Source organism: Thalassophryne amazonica, chromosome 12 (genome assembly GCF_902500255.1).
Source record: "Thalassophryne amazonica chromosome 12, fThaAma1.1, whole genome shotgun sequence".
NCBI classification, from domain to species: domain Eukaryota; kingdom Metazoa; phylum Chordata; class Actinopteri; order Batrachoidiformes; family Batrachoididae; genus Thalassophryne; species Thalassophryne amazonica.
In genome coordinates, this window is record NC_047114.1 from 78,098,400 (window position 1) to 78,119,110 (window position 20,711).

Genomic DNA, 20,711 nt, shown 5'->3' on the forward strand with positions numbered 1-20,711 from the left:
TTATTTTATTAGGCTGTGTATTATTATGTTGTGTTTTGTTCAGTTGTCTTATGTGTCATCTTTTACTGTCATGCTGTTGTAAATTGTGTTAAATTACGTAATGTTTACTTATGTATCATCTTAAGTTGCATTATTTTGTAACATGTTGTGTTATATTGTTATTTTGTGCTTCGTTATATTGTGAAGTGTTGTGTTTTGTTTTATTTGGTGTGTTTGTTGTGTTTTGTATATTGTGTCATGTCATTTTTTATATAATTTTGTCAGATTATCTTGTGTTATGTTTTCTTATATATCATGTTAAGTTACAATATTTTGTGTCATCCATAAGATATGTTATGTTCTGTTGTTATTTTGTGTTTATTTGTATATTGTGTCATGTTGTGTCATTTTAAATAATTTGGATCAAATTATGTGTTATGTGTTCTTATATATCATATATGTCATGTGTTGTGTTATGTTGTTATTTTGTGTTATGTTATATTAAAAAGTGTTGTGTTTTGTTTCATTTGGTGTGTTTGTTTTGTTTATTATGTTTACTTATATACTGTGTCATGTGATTTTCTTTATAACTTCTGTTAAATTATATTATGTTTTCTTATATCATTTGTGTCATGTCTTATGTTGTGTTTTGTTAAATTACTTATGTGTTGTCTTATATTGTGTTATGTTGGTTTATTATAATTTGCGTTGATTCATGTTGTGTTATGTTTACTTGTATATCGCGCTAAATTCTGATATTTTGTGTCATGTTGTATTACATGAGCAGTACAGTGGCTTAGTGGTTACCACTGCTGCCTCACAACAAGAAGGCCTTGGGATTGCTTCCCACCTGGTGCCTTGGTGTGTGGAGTTTGTGTGGGTTTCCTCTGGGTGCTCCAACTTCCTCCCATATCCAAAGACATGCTGGTGAGGTGAATTGCATACCCGCCATATTGGATTTTGGTCGTGTAGGGGATTGTGGGAAATGTGTGTCTGCTGTGGATGCACAAACATGGTCAGAAAGAAAACAAAAGGCTCAGAATGTCGGGGATTACTTGTTGTGTCCCTGGATGCTTCAATAACCATCTCAGGGATAATCAAGTGTACTTCTATGTTTTTCCAAGAATTCAACACTTAGAAACAAGTCGATTCCCAATACTGGAAGGGCTGGAAATAAGAGAAAGTCTAGTAAGATGAAGCCGACATCAACTCACTGAGTCTCCAATAGCCAGAAAACTTACATGGCAGACAAATCACCGGTTTTTCCATACAAACCACTTCCATCAACCACCAGTATAGTAGTTTTGTTCAAAACTTGCAGCAAAGGTGTTTGGAAAAAAGAGAAATATTAAGCATTTCATGAACATTTGATATAAAACCTCTAAAAATGTGCAATTTACCCCCATCACTCACAAGGTAATAACTCCTAGAAAAAAGTTAGTCAGAACTTACCTCTCTATCACATCCTTTTTTGTTCCTTTTAAACTTTCAGTTCTGCACTTTAACCACCTTTTTAGTTCCGTTGCAGTTGCTGCCTCGATTGGTGAATTAATAACAGCTCAAGGTGCATATTCTGGGACCAAAATTGGCTTAAAAGTACTGCATCTCTTTTTGTTTACAGCCACAGATGCCGGCTGTAGGCATACAGATTATCCCATGATGCATTGCGTGAGGGCTACTTCCCCTATGGGAATAATCCCCCAATTGGAAACTTTAAATTAATCGTAGGAGTGCATGTGGGTGTGAATGTGTTTGTCTGTCTATGTGTGGCCCTGCGATAGACTGGCATACTGTCCAGGGTGTGCCCTGCCTTATGCCCTATGACTGCTGGGATAGGCTCCACCCCCCACACCGCGATCCTTAACTGGAGTAAGCGGTTATAGAAAATGGATGGATGCATGTTGTGTTACATGTTGTATTATGATATAGTTTTGTTACATTATGTGGTGTTTTGTTTCTTAGATGTTAATTTGTGGCATTATTTTATGTTATATGCAGTGTTGTGTCATGTTTTAGTATGCTGTGTTGCCTCACACTGATGCCAGCAGGGTGCAGCAGCCTCACCAGCATAATAAAGATGTTGTTGCAGCGCATTAATTACCCTACCAACAGGATGCCAGTCTGTCAGGAGGAGGGCTGCAGCTCGCGTTTTATTTGTTCTTCCACACTGTTTGCCTCCCATCCTCTTCCTCCCGTCCTTTTGTTCTCCTTTTCCTGTTTGTCGCACAGTCACGGGTCAGATTCATATTCACTGTGATGCAGCGTCCCATCATTATCTACGTGTTGAGAGCTGAAAACGCTACCGTCTCCGTTTATGTGTGTGGAGAACTGCACGTCCTTTATGGGTTTTCTCAGCGCCATAACTGTAAATGCTGCATGTTGATGAGCACTAATGGCAGCAGCTCCGGCCCGTCTCCTGAGAGTATTTTCTGTGTTTTCAGATATACGGGGAAGAGGGAGAGGAGAAGCGTTTTCACTGCTGGCTGGGGTTCACTGGCTGTTGTGTGGGGCTGCAGATGTGAATAGAATAGAATAGAATAGTCTTTATTGTCATTGTACAGGGGGGTACAACAAAATTGGGGGGTACAACGAAATTGGAGGAAACCATATTTTGAAGGGAAACAACCTCCTGAGGACTGCTTCAGTCATAAAATTTATGTAAATAGCTGAAACTGTAGACTGTAGAGCCCAACTGTAAAGATTTTATTTTTTAAGTCCCCCCCACCCTCAATCGTATCGTAACGGACATGCATGGCTTAAATTGATCTATATTTTTTCACTTGTTGGTACCATGATCTTACATTTTATATAAAGTAGGGCATCAGCTGGCTCAAAGTTCAGACCTTCAACCATTTTCAACATTGCTAATGCCAACAAAAATGTATGAAATGATCAGGATTATGGTCAGATTAATCTGAAGACCAAGACCAAGAAACAGGAAATTGAGAACCAATGCGTTTTTGTTGTGTGCCTGGGTTGTTGCTATCTAAGACTTGGGGGGTAGTTCTGTAGTCTGGAGGATGATGTCAACCTGAGTTCACTTGACACGGTCAACAGTTAAAATGACCCAAAACACTAAAAATACATGTTGAAAAAAACCCCCACATTTGCATTCAACAGCACTGCGACAGACTGGCATCCTGTCCAGGGTGTACCCCGCCTTGCGCTCTATGACTGCTGGGATAGGCTCCAGCCCTCCGTGACCCTTAATTGGACTAAGCGGTTGAAGATGAGTGTGACTGTGTGTGCATTCAACAGTGAAGTTGCCCTGTAATTGTGCCCATATTCATTGACATCAGCACTATGCACCCAATATGAATATGGTTGTTTACTGTGCTTATCATATCTCTCATCAGGTAATGACCTTTTCTTGGTTGCTGTTCATGAGCTGGGTCACGCCCTCGGTCTGGAGCACTCAAATGACCCAACTGCTATCATGGCTCCCTTCTATCAGTACATGGACACTGAGAACTTCAAACTACCTCATGATGACCTACAGGGTATCCAGAAAATCTATGGTAATCATCTGTTTCACATGTTTATTCTGTCTTTGTGTCCAAAATGGAAAAAAAAGAGTGTTATATCCAATTCTCCCTCCTGCACATGTGAGCCACCATTGTGGGCGTGCTATTATTATTTGCCTTATTTTGAAGAGATTTACAATCAGCCATTTTCCTGGTTGTGCTGTAACTGGAGCAGCCAGTGCTAAAAATACATACAGTAAGTGTAAAGCAGACTGGACAAACTAAGTAACAAATAATACAACACAACAATCCTGCTGATTTTACTTCTCCTTAAGCAGGACACCGAAGCTACGGAGAATATTGTCCTGTTGTCCCACGCTGCTTCTTGTTTCACAGAGCTTAGTATTCTTTGATATTTAAAAGTTCCAGAAGCTCCACATGATGGTCACAAAACATCCGATTGCCATAGTAACCTTTGTGTTTCTTGATTCATGTGCCATGTCTCCAGCCACAGCCAATAAGCGTGCTTCAAAGTCCACATCACAAGTGTCCCGTTAAGACCGCTGACCCACTCTTGCAAAATTGAATAATCTTGTATTCTCAATAATTAGCTTCTTTGTAGAGATACAGTATGTACAAATAAAATGTAGATGTCAAACACTGTAAAGAATGAGACGGACCAGACGCTCGGCTGACTGTTTTAACACAGTATTGCATTCTGGGTCGTTTCTAAAATTTAAAGGATTATATGTTATTTTGCCTACACTTTTATTATATACACTGTATTGTTGTCACTCATTATGTTGCATTCACATGTTGATGGTAGAAAAGTAGTTTTGCTGGTCACCATACAGATAATAAGAACAGATATGGTCACTTTTCCCATGTTAATTAGAAAGGAGTGGCAGGAGTGATTAGTGATAGAATTGTATCTGCAAGAGTGAAAGTTAACGTTTGCAAGATGGGAGTGAGATCGGCTGTATTGCCTGTCTAAGACAGGAGACTGAGCTGAAGATGACGCAATTTTCCTTGGGAGTGATTAGAAACAAGCATATGAGAGCTGAGGTTGGAAAGTTCAGAGATGAAGTAAGAGAGGTGAGACTGAGATGGTGCAGAGGAGGAATGTGGCGTATACAGGGAGAAGGATGATGAGGATGGAGCCATCAGGAAGACTTTTATTTATAAAAAAAAAAGGGGGAATTCTTGGAGAGAATGCCAAAATTCTTTCAACCTTGTCTCATCTGACCTCTTTCCTCTTAGAGTCAGTTGGAAACTATTAGCTGTCATTCAGCACATTACAGGGGCTGTGAGATGTACTAGCATCGGCTGAAAAATTCTGCCTCCTACCTGATTATTTCATTAACAAGCAAGATACTCACATGAATTGCATATGTACTTAAAACTTGTAATGTTCTCTATCAGACAGTGTTGTTACTTTTCCATGTAGTCACCTTCCCTTCCACATACTTACACAAACAATTTTTGTATCCCTTCGGTGAAGGAATCAAGTTTCTTCTCTCAGCAGTAGTGATGCACAGCTGCTTGCACCTGTGCATCATTAGTATGAAGGTGTCCCTTCTGGTGTTCTTTCAGCTTGGATAAAAGGAAGAAGCTCAAGGGCGAAAGATCCGAACTGTACAGATCTTGCAAAATTTGAGCCTCTGCAATGCATCTTGTATTTGTCAACTTGTGTGGAAGAGCATTGCCATGCTGTAGAATTGCGTCTTTTAGAGGACGAACCTGCTTCAAGCGTGTGCGTAGCTTTTGTAAAGTTTTCAGGTATCTGTCATGGGTCGTGCACGCACACTTGATGCTGTGCATCTGTGGCTTTTATTGTGCACCCGCTACAGGTCTGTTCATGCTAACTCATTATTGCTGGATTTTTGCTCTTCAGACACCTTCAGACTGTACTGTCATCCAGACAGATATAGCCAAAAACAACAATCATTTGTCAATGCAGGTAAAGGGGTGAATTCAGTAACAGCATGTTGTTTCAAATGCATGTCCATGTACATTGCCATTTTTAAAGACTACTGTGTGCATGTGTTACACCAAAGGGGATTCAGAGCATTCTGGCAATTGCGGGCAAAAACCGTTTGGTGTAGCGATACTCAATAAGTAAAGGATTATTCTTGTACCAGGTTCACTTATATTTTGCTTGTTATTGAAATAACGGCATAGGAGAGAGAACTTTTCAACTGACTATGGTATATCATGATCTCCAGTTTGCTAACATGATACTCAGAAACAATAAATACTATCGTTGGTATATCTATGCAGATCAGCTCTCTGGCATAGGGGTCGGACTATCAACATATACCTCAATGATCATCTATATTAGTTCACTTAAAAGGTGTACAGGATGACCCTTTATATGAACTAAATTTTATGGTAGGTTCTGCAGATTTGACTTAGCTGAAGTAGCTGATATACTCTGTATTGTACATGGTGAGTTTTTCTGCTCTACTAAGAATTTTGTCTCTACAGGTCCACCGGACAGAGCTCCACAGCCTACCAGGCCTCCACCAACAGTCCCTCCTCCACGCTTCCAACCACCTTCAGATCCTCGCAAGCATGACCGCCATGTCAGACCCCATCGCCCTCCACAGGGGGCCAAACCCTCCAACCCCAACTCCAAACCCAACATCTGCGATGGAGGCTTCAACACTTTGGCCATCCTCCGACAGGAGCTTTTTGTATTCAAGGTAAGTCAGATCCTGAGTCTAAGAGTACTTTACATTGACCTGAAGAAGAGCAGGAGGAAGTCGATGATGCTGAAAATACCTAATTTATGTTTCTTACAGGACCAGTGGTTCTGGAGGGTACGAGATAATTCCGTAGTTCCTGGATACCCCATGCAGATCAACTACTTCTGGAAAGGGTTACCTCCAAAAATTGATGCAGTGTATGAAAACAGTGAGGGAAAGTTTGTCTTTTTCAAAGGTAAAAAAATCAGTGACACCCCATCCTCTGCATGTAGGATTTGTCTTATGCAAAGCTACACTGTGTAGGATTTAGTGACGTTTATTAGCAGAAATGACATAGCATTCATAACCGTCTGTTCATTACTTTGTAGTTACCTGCATCCACAAATCAATATATGTGCATATGAGCATATCAATCAATCAATCAATCAATCAATTTTTTTTATATAGCGCCAAATCACAACAAACAGTTGCCCCAAGGCGCTTTATATTGTAAGGCAAGGCCATACAATAATTATGTAAAACCCCAACGGTCAAAACGACCCCCTGTGAGCAAGCACTTGGCTACAGTGGGAAGGAAAAACTCCCTTTTAACAGGAAGAAACCTCCAGCAGAACCAGGCTCAGGGAGGGGCAGTCTTCTGCTGGGACTGGTTGGGGCTGAGGGAGAGAACCAGGAAAAAGACATGCTGTGGAGGGGAGCAGAGATCGATCACTAATGATTAAATGCAGAGTGGTGCATACAGAGCAAAAAGAAAAGAAACAGTGCATCATGGGAACCCCCCAGCAGTCTACGTCTATAGCAGCATAACTAAGGGATGGTTCAGGGTCACCTGATCCAGCCCTAACTATAAGCTTTAGCAAAAAGGAAAGTTTTAAGCCTAATCTTAAAAGTAGAGAGGGTGTCTGTCTCCCTGATCTGAATTGGGAGCTGGTTCCACAGGAGAGGAGCCTGAAAGCTGAAGGCTCTGCCTCCCATTCTACTCTTACAAACCCTAGGAACTACAAGTAAGCCTGCAGTCTGAGAGCGAAGTGCTCTATTGGGGTAATATGGTACTACGAGGTCCCTAAGATAAGATGGGACCTGATTATTCAAAACCTTATAAGTAAGAAGAAGAATTTTAAATTCTATTCTAGAATTAACAGGAAGCCAATGAAGAGAGGCCAATATGGGTGAGATATGCTCTCTCCTTCTAGTCCCCGTCAGTACTCTAGCTGCAGCATTTTGAATTAACTGAAGGCTTTTTAGGGAACTTTTAGGACAACCTGATAATAATGAATTACAATAGTCCAGCCTAGAGGAAATAAATGCATGAATTAGTTTTTCAGCATCACTCTGAGACAAGACCTTTCTGATTTTAGAGATATTGCGTAAATGCAAAAAAGCAGTCCTACATATTTGTTTAATATGCACTTTGAATGACATATCCTGATCAAAAATGACTCCAAGATTTCTCACAGTATTACTAGAGGTCAGGGTAATGCCATCCAGAGTAAGGATCTGGTTAGACACCATGTTTCTAAGATTTGTGGGGCCAAGTACAATAACTTCAGTTTTATCTGAGTTTAAAAGCAGGAAATTAGAGGTCATCCATGTCTTTATGTCTGTAAGACAATCCTGCAGTTTAGCTAATTGGTGTGTGTCCTCTGGCTTCATGGATAGATAAAGCTGGGTATCATCTGCGTAACAATGAAAATTTAAGCAATACCGTCTAATAATACTGCCTAAGGGAAGCATGTATAAAGTGAATAAAATTGGTCCTAGCACAGAACCTTGTGGAACTCCATAATTAACTTTAGTCTGTGAAGAAGATTCCCCATTTACATGAACAAATTGTAATCTATTAGACAAATATGATTCAAACCACCGCAGCGCAGTGCCTTTAATACCTATGGCATGCTCTAATCTCTGTAATAAAATTTTATGGTCAACAGTATCAAAAGCAGCACTGAGATCTAACAGAACAAGCACAGAGATGAGTCCACTGTCCGAGGCCATAAGAAGATCATTTGTAACCTTCACTAATGCTGTTTCTGTACTATGATGAATTCTAAAACCTGACTGAAACTCTTCAAATAGACCATTCCTCTGCAGATGATCAGTTAGCTGTTTTACAACTACCCTTTCAAGAATTTTTGAGAGAAAAGGAAGGTTGGAGATTGGCCTATAATTAGCTAAGATAGCTGGGTCAAGTGATGGCTTTTTAAGTAATGGTTTAATTACTGCCACCTTAAAAGCCTGTGGTACATAGCCAACTAACAAAGATAGATTGATCATATTTAAGATCGAAGCATTAAATAATGGTAGGGCTTCCTTGAGCAGCCTGGTAGGAATGGGGTCTAATAAACATGTTGATGGTTTGGATGAAGTAACTAATGAGAATAACTCAGACAGAACAATCGGAGAGAAAGAGTCTAACCAAATACCGGCATCACTGAAAGCAGCCAAAGATAACGATACGTCTTTGGGATGGTTATGAGTAATTTTTTCTCTAATAGTTAAAATTTTGTTAGCAAAGAAAGTCATGAAGTCATTACTAGTTAAAGTTAATGGAATACTCAGCTCAATAGAGCTCTGACTCTTTGTCAGCCTGGCTACAGTGCTGAAAAGAAACCTGGGGTTGTTCTTATTTTCTTCAATTAGTGATGAGTAGAAAGATGTCCTAGCTTTACGAAGGGCTTTTTTATAGAGCAACAGACTCTTTTTCCAGGCTAAGTGAAGATCTTCTAAATTAGTGAGACGCCATTTCCTCTCCAACTTACGGGTTATCTGCTTTAAGCTACGAGTTTGTGAGTTATACCACGGAGTCAGACACTTCTGATTTAAAGCTCTCTTTTTCAGAGGAGCTACAGCATCCAAAGTTGTCTTCAATGAGGATGTAAAACTATTGACGAGATACTCTATCTCCCTTACAGAGTTTAGGTAGCTACTCTGCACTGTGTTGGTATATGGCATTAGAGAACATAAAGAAGGAATCATATCCTTAAACCTAGTTACAGCGCTTTCTGAAAGACTTCTAGTGTAATGAAACTTATTCCCCACTGCTGGGTAGTCCATCAGAGTAAATGTAAATGTTATTAAGAAATGATCAGACAGAAGGGAGTTATCAGGGAATACTGTTAAGTCTTCTATTTCCATACCATAAGTCAGAACAAGATCTAAGATATGATTAAAGTGGTGGGTGGACTCATTTACTTTTTGAGCAAAGCCAATAGAGTCTAATAATAGATTAAATGCAGTGTTGAGGCTGTCATTCTCAGCATCTGTGTGGATGTTAAAATCGCCCACTATAATTATCTTATCTGAGCTAAGCACTAAGTCAGACAAAAGGTCTGAAAATTCACAGAGAAACTCACAGTAACGACCAGGTGGACGATAGATAATAACAAATAAAACTGGTTTTTGGGACTTCCAATTTGGATGGACAAGACTAAGAGACAAGCTTTCAAATGAATTAAAGCTCTGTCTGGGTTTTGGATTAATTAATAAGCTGGAATGGAAGATTGCTGCTAATCCTCCACCCCGGCCCGTGCTACGAGCATTCTGACAGTTAGTGTGACTCGGGGGTGTTGACTCATTTAAACTAACATATTCATCCTGCTGTAACCAGGTTTCTGTTAGGCAGAATAAATCAATATGTTGATCAATTATTATATCATTTACCAACAGGGACTTAGAAGAGAGAGACCTAATGTTTAATAGACCACATTTAACTGTTTTAGTCTGTGGTGCAGTTGAAGGTGCTATATTATTTTTTCTTTTTGAATTTTTATGCTTAAATAGATTTTTGCTGGTTATTGGTAGTCTGGGAGCAGGCACCGTCTCTACGGGGATGGGGTAATGAGGGGATGGCAGGGGGAGAGAAGCTGCAGAGAGGTGTGTAAGACTACAACTCTGCTTCCTGGTCCCAACCCTGGATAGTCACGGTTTGGAGGATTTAAGAAAATTGGCCAGATTTCTAGAAATGAGAGCTGCTCCATCCAAAGTGGGATGGCTGCCGTCTCTCCTAACAAGACCAGGTTTTCCCCAGAAGCTTTGCCAATTATCTATGAAGCCCACCCATTTTTTGGACACCACTCAGACAGCCAGCAATTCAAGGAGAACATGCGGCTAAACATGTCACTCCCGGTCTGATTGGGGAGGGGCCCAGAGAAAACTACAGAGTCCGACATTGTTTTTGCAAAGTTACACACCGATTCAATGTTAATTTTAGTGACCTCCGATTGGCGTAACCGGGTGTCATTACTGCCGACGTGAATTACAATCTTACCAAATTTACGCTTAGCCTTAGCCAGCAGTTTCAAATTTCCTTCAATGTCGCCTGCTCTGGCCCCCGGAAGACAATTGACTATGGTTGCTGGTGTCGCTAACTTCACATTTCTCAAAACAGAGTCGCCAATAACCAGAGTTTGATCCTCGGCGGGTGTATCGTCGAGTGGGGAAAAACGGTTAAAGATGTGAACGGGTTGGCGGTGTACACGGGGCTTCTGTTTAGGGCTACGCTTCCTCCTCACAGTCACCCAGTCGGCCTGCTTTCCCGGCTGCTCGGGATCTGCCAGGGGGGAACTAACGGCGACTAAGCTACCTTGGTCCGCACCGACTACAGGGGCCTTGCTAGCTGTAGAATTTTCCACGGTGCGGAGCCGAGTCTCCAATTCGCCCAGCCTGGCCTCCAAAGCTACGAATAAGCTACACTTATTACAAGTACCATTACTGCTAAAGGAGGCCGAGGAATAACTAAACATTTCACACCCAGAGCAGAAAAGTGCGGGAGAGACAGGAGAAGCCGCCATGCTAAATCGGCTAAGAGCTAGTAGCTACGCTAAGCTAGCGGATTCCTAAAAACATGCAAAGCGAATAATGTGTAAATAATTTAGAGGTGATTCAGCAGAAGGAGTGCTTTAGTTAAGGCACGTAAAGATTACACTGGGAAACAAATCGTAATCTAGATAACTAGATCAATCTAACTGCGCAGATCAAACAGCTAACAGATACAGAAAAACACCGCTGTGCTCCGGAACAAGAAGTGATACAATACCGCAGTGAGAGCCAACCACCAGTAGAGTCAAGTAAAAAAAATAAAAAATAAAAAGGTAAAAAAGTAAAAAAGTCTTGAAAAAGACTATTAGTTCAAAGTCCAAAGCAGCAGGTAGCAGTCTCTGTGTAAACAGTCCCAACAGAGAGCCAAAATTAACAGATACAGCAAAACACCGCTGTGCTCCGGAACAGGAAGTCAACAGATTTGTGTGCATAGCTACAAGGGAGCGGGCTCCCTAGTGGAGGCTGCCATGTTGCACTGCCATGTTGATACAGTAATCCAATAGTGACATATTGCTGCTAGTGCAGGATAAGTTTAAGAACCCTCATTTTTGTGAAATGGAGGCTCATACATATTACATATCACAAGGGAGCCTGAATCTCGGTCACCCAAGTGAAAACATGGCGAGAAACAATATCGTGATGGTAACGGCATAATGCATGCTACAACCTCACCACTAGATGGCACTAAATCCTACACACTGTAGCTTTAATAACAGCTTGGAATAAATGCAGTTTTTTGCCTAACACCACTACACATGAATGCACACGCGTGAGCTGTGGGGCCGTGCAGCAATAACTTATGTTATAGTAAATAACTGTGCAGCTGTGAGGTTATTTGAGTTCTGTGTTCTGGTTGGCTGCAGCCATTCGTCCATCAGGAAGATTAACATGACATCTGTCATCCAGCAGGATCAGAGTGCGTTATTTATTCACTCAGAGCAGTGCAACAGCAAGCACATGTTGCACAGCAGCTCTCCTCACTCTGCCCGAGGCACGTGTAATCGAACTGAATTAAATGCAATATCTTCAATAAAACTCAAAAACAACTCTCATCTGAGTTGCCTTCATTGCATCATCTTGATATGTACTGTATTGTACAGATAAGCCTGAACAGATTTTCTTCTGTGCAGATCTGTCAACCATCTGCACATCATTTTAAATTGCATGCGTAATTTGAAATAACTTGAAGGCATAAATAGACCTCCTGGCAAAAACCCTCATAGAAGTTTAGAATGAGCCCAGAGCAGCGCTTTTTTTGTTTTCGAGGTTGCGTGTATAATCTCGTCTTTGACCGAAAGCCTCATAAAGTTCTGTGTGTATTTTAGGAAATCGTTTCTGGGTCTTCAAGGACACAACTTTGCAGCCTTCGTACCCTCAGGACATCTCACTGTTTGGGAGTGGCATGCCCACGCAGAGTATCGAGACCGCTGTCTGGTGGGAGGATGTCGCGAAAACCTATTTCTTCAAAGGAGACAGGTCAGGTTATTAAAATTATAATTAGCAATTAGTGTGACTGAGGCTCAGGACTTGGAATGACAAAAGTAACAATTTCATTCACACATTTGTTGCTGTTTCCCCCCTCATACATGGGGGTGGAGAGGCTTGGGGTTTGGGGGTCTTCCCCAAGAAGATTTTAAATATCTGTATCTAGCTTCTGGTGCCTTTTCAAGACCAAAATAAGAATGAATATGCCATCATACTGATGTGTCATGTAGAGCAGCTAACTCAGAGGATAAGCAGCTGGTTTGCCAATAATGTAAACCGGACCTGGGTTCATGAAGCAGTCTAATCTTTCAGTCTACTAAACTTACTTAGTTGACTACAATTAGTCGTTCAACGTTATCCGTCTAATCACGTTTCACATCGATGGCTAAACTTGTAGATTAGCTGTCTTAGGTTAGTCGATGGTTTTCACGGGCATAATGGCCTCACGCGTGCTGTTACCAAGAGATGGCTCCAATGTGCGACAGTTTTGTTTACTTCCGGGTTGGTTGTTGTCATGAACTATCCTGCCTTTGTTTCGTTAACTGGCTTTATTAACATTTACGGACACATACAAACTACAGAATGATGTGCTTAGCACTTAGCAACCCTTGTTGTGCACACAACGCTGCTCAGCATAACAGTGCTGCCCGGTGGCTAATGTGAGAATTGTCACAAACACATCATGACAGCTGTCTGCTACAACCAAGTGTTCCATCAAGTGTTGGTACATGATAGCTGCCACTTTTTGAGGTAAGACACTGAGGTTTTGTCAACTAAAATAAAATTAGCCTCTTCTGTACCAGGCTAATAACTTTAGTCAGGTAACGCAAAACTTTAACTAAGCGCTGTGAGTTTATTCAACTAAACAAGATTAGACTGCTTTATGATACCGGGCCCTGGGTTTGAATCCCACCTGTGCGACCTGTCTGTGTCCTTGGACAAGACACTTAACCTTCACTGTCTCAGTCCACCCAGCTGTAAATGGGTGTGAGTGTTGGCTGTGGAAGTAAACTTTTGTTGTACTGCTGTTCTGTTAAGTATCTGTTTTGGTTGTATACTCTCATTCGGATGTAGAGGAGAGTCCAACTGAAATGACCAGCATGGACAGGCCTCAGGGTCTATATAGGACTTACTACTCATTCCATTATTATCAAAACTCCATGGTTGTAAGTTTTACTGTTTCACTTTCTGCATTATTGAAATAACCCACCCCCCCACCCCAATATCAAAATATTGTAGTCCCGCCCCTGGAAACCTGCATTTACCTGCAGTCTTTCTATGGATGGATGAATGAAATAGTTTTAAACATATTTCTGGACAGTTTTTGAATGTGACACATTTAATTATGAGCTAAAACAAATCAGGAGATGGATTAATGGCTTTTAAAAACTTACAAAAGTCACAAATAAATTTGACGTCAGCACACTTTATTTCATGAATATTGACCGAGTGACTCTGAAACGCATTCAGCTGTTCACATTTGAAAATATCAGAGTCTGTCTTCTTAAGGATTGAGTGCAGTAAAAAGTCTCAGTCTAATGACTTTCATTGTTCATAAATGATAGTGAAAATAAATTATTCAAAATCTATTAGGTTATATCATTTTAAACCTGCACATTTCTCTAAAACTCATTCTGATGTCCATTAGCTTCCTCTTTATGCGTGGTCCTGCAGAGGCACTGTAGGAAGACTGGAAAAAATTTCAAAGCAGATCAGAGTATGCACCTGCCACTGGAGGGACACCGGTCCATGGCATGTTACTTCCCCAGTCAAGGCTGGTACCCATTTACAGCTGGGTGGACTGAGATTTAAGTTTAAAGCAGGGTTCCATTCAGTCCTAACAAATTTTGTGGATCTGTTGTTTGCGCAACCTTGAGCAGATCCACACTGGAGAAGCTGAAAGAACTTACTTTACTTGTTTATGTGTTCAGAGTTTTAGAGTCTGCCAGCGTGACACTTGTGTTTGTTCAGCTGTCATGATCAATCATGTCCTCAGAGGTCAGGGGACCCTGTGGTGAGACCTGACAAAGTGCTTTGTCATGATACTGTCATCCCTCCACCGGCTGTTGCACATCACCACCAAAAGGACACGTTTTGTCCAAAAACAGTCCACCCATGTCTTCCCTCAGTGAGGGAAGGTGGCGTTTCCTCTAATTTAATCCTCTAATCATAACAAATTTGTCAATGAACACATGGATCAGGGATCGACTGCTCTTAAAATCACTAGCTGGTGAGTATATGGTTGAATTTAATGCAAAACCCATTTGTAAACTGATGAGTTTGACCTCAGATTACCAACAGGTGAAACATAATGTCCAATTATGTTCATAGTCTTAGAGGGGTAATATTGTGCAAAGCCATTTCTAGGGTATTTTCCTGTCTGTGCTTTGTTGTCTGGTTTGATTTGTTGCCGTTCATTTTTAAAATTTAATTTATCCAAGTTAGTCCCATTGAGATCAAATCCTCTTTTGAAAGGGAGACCTGGACAGTTAACAAGTTTCCAATTCACCTAACCTGCATGTCTTTAAATGTGGGAGGAAACCCACACAAACACGGGGAGAACATGCAAACTCCACACAGAAAGGCCACAGGTAGGAATCAAACCCATGACCTTCTTGCTGTGAGGCAATGGTGCTAACCACTAAGCCACCTTGCTGCCATTTGACCAGGTGTGACCCAAAACAAGTGGACCAAGACCCTTGAGGGAAGGTTGTCCTGATCCCAAATGAAATGGCCGTAATTTCCTTCCCAATTTTAAAATGGAGGAAATGGGGCTAGTCGTTTTAAAACAGTGGGCAAAATTCATATTAACAACTACTTTATACCCACTTATATATGAGTGTAACCAGGTATTGCTGAATACAACCAAATATTGAATTAAATTAATTTAATTTAATTAGCTTACAATGCGCCAAATCACAGCAAAAGCCGTCTCAAGGCGCCTTACATGAAAAATTCAACATAAAATTTAAATAAATATTTCAAAATGAATAAAAAATTTCAAATACATAATTAAAAGCAGAAGTAAAAGAATAAAACAGATAAAAAAATAAAAACTATTCATAAGAAAGAGAATAAAAATAGGTTTTCAGTCTTGACTTAAAAATGTCCATGGACTCCGACTGCCTCACGGTCGCAGGAAGACTGTTCCACAGGGTGGGTGCATGATACGAAAAGGCTCTTTGATCCACTGACTTCTTCTTATATTGCCAAATACATAAGTATGTACAATTCCCCTAGCACAAATTTTTTTTAACATATGCCTCATGAATTCCATATTTTTTCCATACTTTTGAAAACAAAACCTAAAATATTTCTGTTAAGATCCCAAAACTGTATTCTGCTGAAGAGCACAACTTGCTTTTCATGGGATTCATGTTAAGGAGGAAGATCAGTTGGAGGATTTTGCTCAACATATTTTGCCCTCTCATCCACTTTGACCTGCTTTTACACAAGATAACCACCGGTCTGCATTTCCTGATTGCTCACAGTGTTCTACAATGCTACTTTTACCACAGATTCAGGCCCAAATTTAGAATAAATAGTTTTTCCATCAAACGTTAACAACTGGCATCAAAAATTGCCAATGGGAGACCACCCTTATGCACATTATATTTTTTTATGTAACTATGAAAGGACACCGCTGAATGAATTGTGGACTGGCATGGAGTGCAAACTTGAGTGAGTGATTTTTATTTTGTTTTTTAGAAGAGCACAACTCTGCACAGCCACAAAAATGTAAACTGGTGCCATTGCACAGAGAGAGTATTTTAAGCTTTTTAAGCAGTCTCTAACAGAGTGTCACATCTAATACAAACAAATACTGCCTTGGGTAGGCGGTAATCAAAAACTGACTGACCATGCAAAAAGGAGAATAGGGAAGGAAAACTACTAAAACATTCATGACAACTCTGAAGACATTACTGGCAGCTTCTGTCTGTTGCATGACCAGTTGCACAGCTTCATCGTGGAGTGGACCAGAGAAGGATTATCTTCAAAAATTATGTGAAATTTTAGCTACAGTTTGCCATAAGGCACATGGGAGGACTTAAGCCTAGATTTGATGTCTTTTCTTGTATTAAAATCCTTCTACTTATTTATCAATTCTTATATATCCTTTTGTAGATACTGGAGGTACAATGAGGACATGAGGACCATGGATCCAGGTTATCCAAAACCCATCACCGTCTGGAAAGGCATCCCCGACTCTCCACAGGGGGCTTTTGTGGATAAGGCCAATGGTACATTAGTTGTTGTGTGTTTTAATTAACTTTAACCTTTAATGGGCTTTCTCATGTTTACCACAAGCCTCATACTAACCTCATTTAGCTCCTGCAGGGTTACGTGAAGCTCTTGTGAAAGTGTCAGACCTGCAAAGCCGAAAGCTTATGCAATCGCATTTGCAGCCATGTTTTAATACATTTATGCAGTTTAAACCAGTTTAGCATGTCTGTTTCAAGCTATTATTAAATTTTAATAATGCAAAGTTGCTGTACTTGTATCAATTGCCTATTTGGGAAGTCATTTCTCTTGACATTGTTCTCTTAAGACGCTTGAGACAACAGTACACCATTTATACCAGCCTCTGGCCAATCTTGACTGCAAAAGAAGTTTAATTGTTAAATATCATTTTTTAAATAAATTGTTCGCTGTAGTGGCAGCACTTTTTTATAGCCAGACCTCTGCCTCACGGCGACACTGCCGTATTTTGTAAAGGAATGACGTGTGTGTTTGTGTGTGTGTGTGTGAGATGGGCATTTTATGTAATTTTAACAGTCGAGTACTTGCATTTATACCCTGTGATCCATGCGCAGATGGGTTAGCAAGGCAGTGATTATTTGTGATGCACAGCCAACTACTGCTAGCTAATGTGCTGTCATGCTAACATGCACTAACAAGAGTAACTTGGCAACCGCGCAGCAACACTGGGTCTAGAGACAAAGTGCAGGGGGAGATAACTCTCTCTAATTGTTTAAATCTAGACTGCAGTACCCTTTTTAAACAGTAGCTGTCTGTTCACCATATAGTATTTTCTGTGCTTTTACCAAGTGGTAAACCACAACAAGGCCAGATCAACTCAGCACAGAAGTGCAGTTCCTTGACTGGCCACTTGAGGTTTTCTCCAAAACAGAGCACATTCCCATAGGAAATAAACATGTTTACAGCCTGATACAACAACTGTTTTGGTCTCTATAGATTGTTTCCTCCTCCATGACAACTGTACTGGGGGTGAATTTTTTCTAACATCTTAGTTTAAGATGTATCATAAAGTTACGTAAATTTGGGGGCTTTGAGTGACCGCAGCTGAGTCAAATGACTCCACATCTGATTTTAGCTCAGTGTCCGCTTGATACGGATTGTGGAGGCTCTATCTGTTGTTTTGGAGTATTTTATTGCAAACACCTGGAATTATACTGCTTATTGGGTGGTAAAATGCCCTAAAGGATCATCTAAGATGTCTCTGTTGCAGTATTCGTGCTGAGTGAAATTTACGTTAGATTTAATGTTGTATGCTAACATTGTTATCACTTTTAGCAGCTGTCGGTAGCTTCATCCATTATGTCCACTTAATGCATGGTTACTGAGAAAATAAGCGGCTCATAACTTTTAATGTCCACAATTTGTTAGGGTCATTGTAAACCTTTAAGAGAACCATTGCATAGTCCCCAAAAATATGATTTAATAAACATCCAAACTCAGGTTAGGTGGGTCTCACTCAAAGAGATGGGCGTGTTCATGCATCTTTTGCCACACACGGAGGCTATATCTGTTGTTTTGGAGTATTTTATTGCAAACACCTGGAATTATACTGCTTATTGGGTGGTAAAATGCCCTAAAGGATCATCTAAGATGTCTCTGTTGCAGTATTCGTGCTGAGTGAAATTCACGTTAGATTTAATGTTGTATGCTAACATTGTTATCACTTTTAGCAGCTGTCGGTACCTTCATCCATTACGTTCGTTTAATGCATGGTTACTGAGAAAATAAGCGGCTTATAACTTTTAATGTCCACAATTTGTTAGGGTCATTGTAAACGGTTAAGAGATCCATTGCACAGTCCCCAAAAATATGATTTAATAAACATCCGAACTCAGGTTAGGTGGCTCTGACTCAAAGACATGGGCGTGTTCAGGCATCTTTTGCCACACACGGAGTGTCCCATGCTCCACACCTTTATGCATTAATGAGTTCATCATACTGCTGCTGTGAACATGGCAACAACCAGAACACGGCCCAGGCACAGGCTTCTTATCGGCTGTTCCAGGTCTCTAGAGAAAATCTATGGGTGACGTCACCCAGGCTTTGTCCAGTATATATATACAGTCTATGGCTTTTACAAACTGACCTGTTCCTTAAAGGAAAACAAAAACCTTACATTTTTCCAAACAACTTATACAACCGTGCTTCCAGCCATCCATCAATATATCCCTTTTTTTGTTGATGGTATATTATGTTGTATAATTTGTTAAAAATAAAACAAAAACTGTGTAACTAGTTAAAATCAACCTGTTCTCTTTGAATGTGAATGTGTAAATCAAATCCATTGTGTTGCACGTTGTCTCTGTCCAGGTTTTACTTACTTTTACAAGGGGAAGCAGTACTGGAAGTTCAACAACCAGCTGCTTCGCGTGGAGCCTGGCTACCCTCGGTCCATCCTGAGGGACTTCATGGGCTGTGACGGCCTTCCAGCAGACCCCGACTGGGACTGGAACCCCCCAGTGGCTGAGGAACGTCACTACGACAACGGCGATGCAGATATTGTCATTAAACTGGACAGCACAGGAGGTACAGAGAAAGCAGTGGCCATCGCCATCCCCTGCGTGTTGGCGTTGTGTATGATGGTCCTCCTCTATACGGTTTTCCAGTTTCGGAGGAAGAGCACGCAGCGCCACATACTGTACTGCAAGCGCTCCATGCAGGAGTGGGTCTGAGGGACTGATGCCACCATGAAGAGAGAGCGGCATGAAACTTTGATTAAGATCTAGCTTGAATCCTCAAATACTATAAAGGGTAAAATCTCCAAGCTGGCAGATTGCAAAGCTCTGATTTGAACCCACAACATGCAAGATGAAGTGAAAGGAGCAATGAGGGAGTTTCTCTCTGTTGTCCAACTTATACGTATGTATAAACATTTTTCTGTATCTTGCAACAAACTCAGTTAAGTGAGACAAAACTGAACTGAACTCCTCCATGTGGAACCTTTGTTTATCCCCGTTTCTGCACGCCTCTTAAAAAGCCCCCAGCATTAACTTCAGCGGACAACTTTAACCTTTTAATTCACTTCATCAGAGCTGTGCTTTGTTTATGTATTTATTTGTTTGTTTGTTTTTAAGCTTTTGGGCCCCCATAAAAGATCATTCATTGTGTGTGAGACTGATACACAAACCAAATATGGCTTTTTCTTCCAAAGAGGATTCCAGCTTGGTGTTTTTGTTTTTGGTGGATATCTTCCATCTGTGGATCATCCTAATGGTGTCACACTATGATTTTCTTGTATGATTCACACTGTATCCACCCGTTTACAGATTTGTGCAATATTTAAGTGATATTTTCAGAATGTTGACAAAAGACAATTGCAAAGTGAGTAAAATTTTTTTCTGTCTCTTGGGTTTTGTTCTCTCGCTGTTACTGTCATTCCAACAGTCATGGCGAGAGATGTGCAAGTCCTGCTAAATATGGGCATTTTGCTGTTTTTTTTTTTTTAATCTAATGTTGCCAGTATGTCATCTTATAAGGTTTAACAAGCTCTCTTCCTCTGTCCACATGTACCGCACCATAGTGTATGCCATGTGACTCTTTCTGTATGTCACGTGACCTATAATTGCAGCAAATGTGTTTCTGTTGCAGTCTTATGAAATATGGCTTTTTCAAATCACCTGAGAAGCCACCTAAGGTGAGCGTAAAAACACTCTTGCAAATTTGAGTTTTTTTTTTTTTTTTTTTAAGAAATACACATTCCCATTAAGCATATTTTTAATTCACTGCTTCACTTCTAATTGCGCAATTTAGAGGACAATAGAAACCTGCCCACTGAGAGGAAGCAGCAGTTAATAGCTAGGGACTCCAAAACGGGGGCCAAAACCTCTTTGCAATATTCATGAGCCTGCCTTAAAAACAGATGTCCCACGTCTTATATTCTTTGAAGTAGTGAGTCTAAACACTGGGATCACACATTAGAAATTCAAACTGCTTATGCATTAAGAACTGGCTGCAGTGAAGAATTGTCTGCTCCATAGCAAGCGCAACATCAGTTACT

General features: G+C 40.5%; 1 protein-coding gene across 1 annotated transcript in view; it reads left to right on the top strand.

The window, feature by feature from the left end:
* The window catches only part of LOC117521772 (matrix metalloproteinase-16-like), a 43,194-nt gene extending 22,980 nt beyond the window's left edge, over nt 1–20,214 (top strand). The window contains 6 exon segments of the mRNA XM_034183112.1: nt 3,336–3,497; nt 5,931–6,148; nt 6,248–6,386; nt 12,295–12,445; nt 16,580–16,695; nt 19,025–20,214. Of these exon segments, the coding sequence (XP_034039003.1) occupies nt 3,336–3,497; nt 5,931–6,148; nt 6,248–6,386; nt 12,295–12,445; nt 16,580–16,695; nt 19,025–19,386 (1,148 nt within the window). The 3' untranslated portion in view covers nt 19,387–20,214.
* Nucleotides 20,215–20,711: the final 497 nt, after the last annotated feature.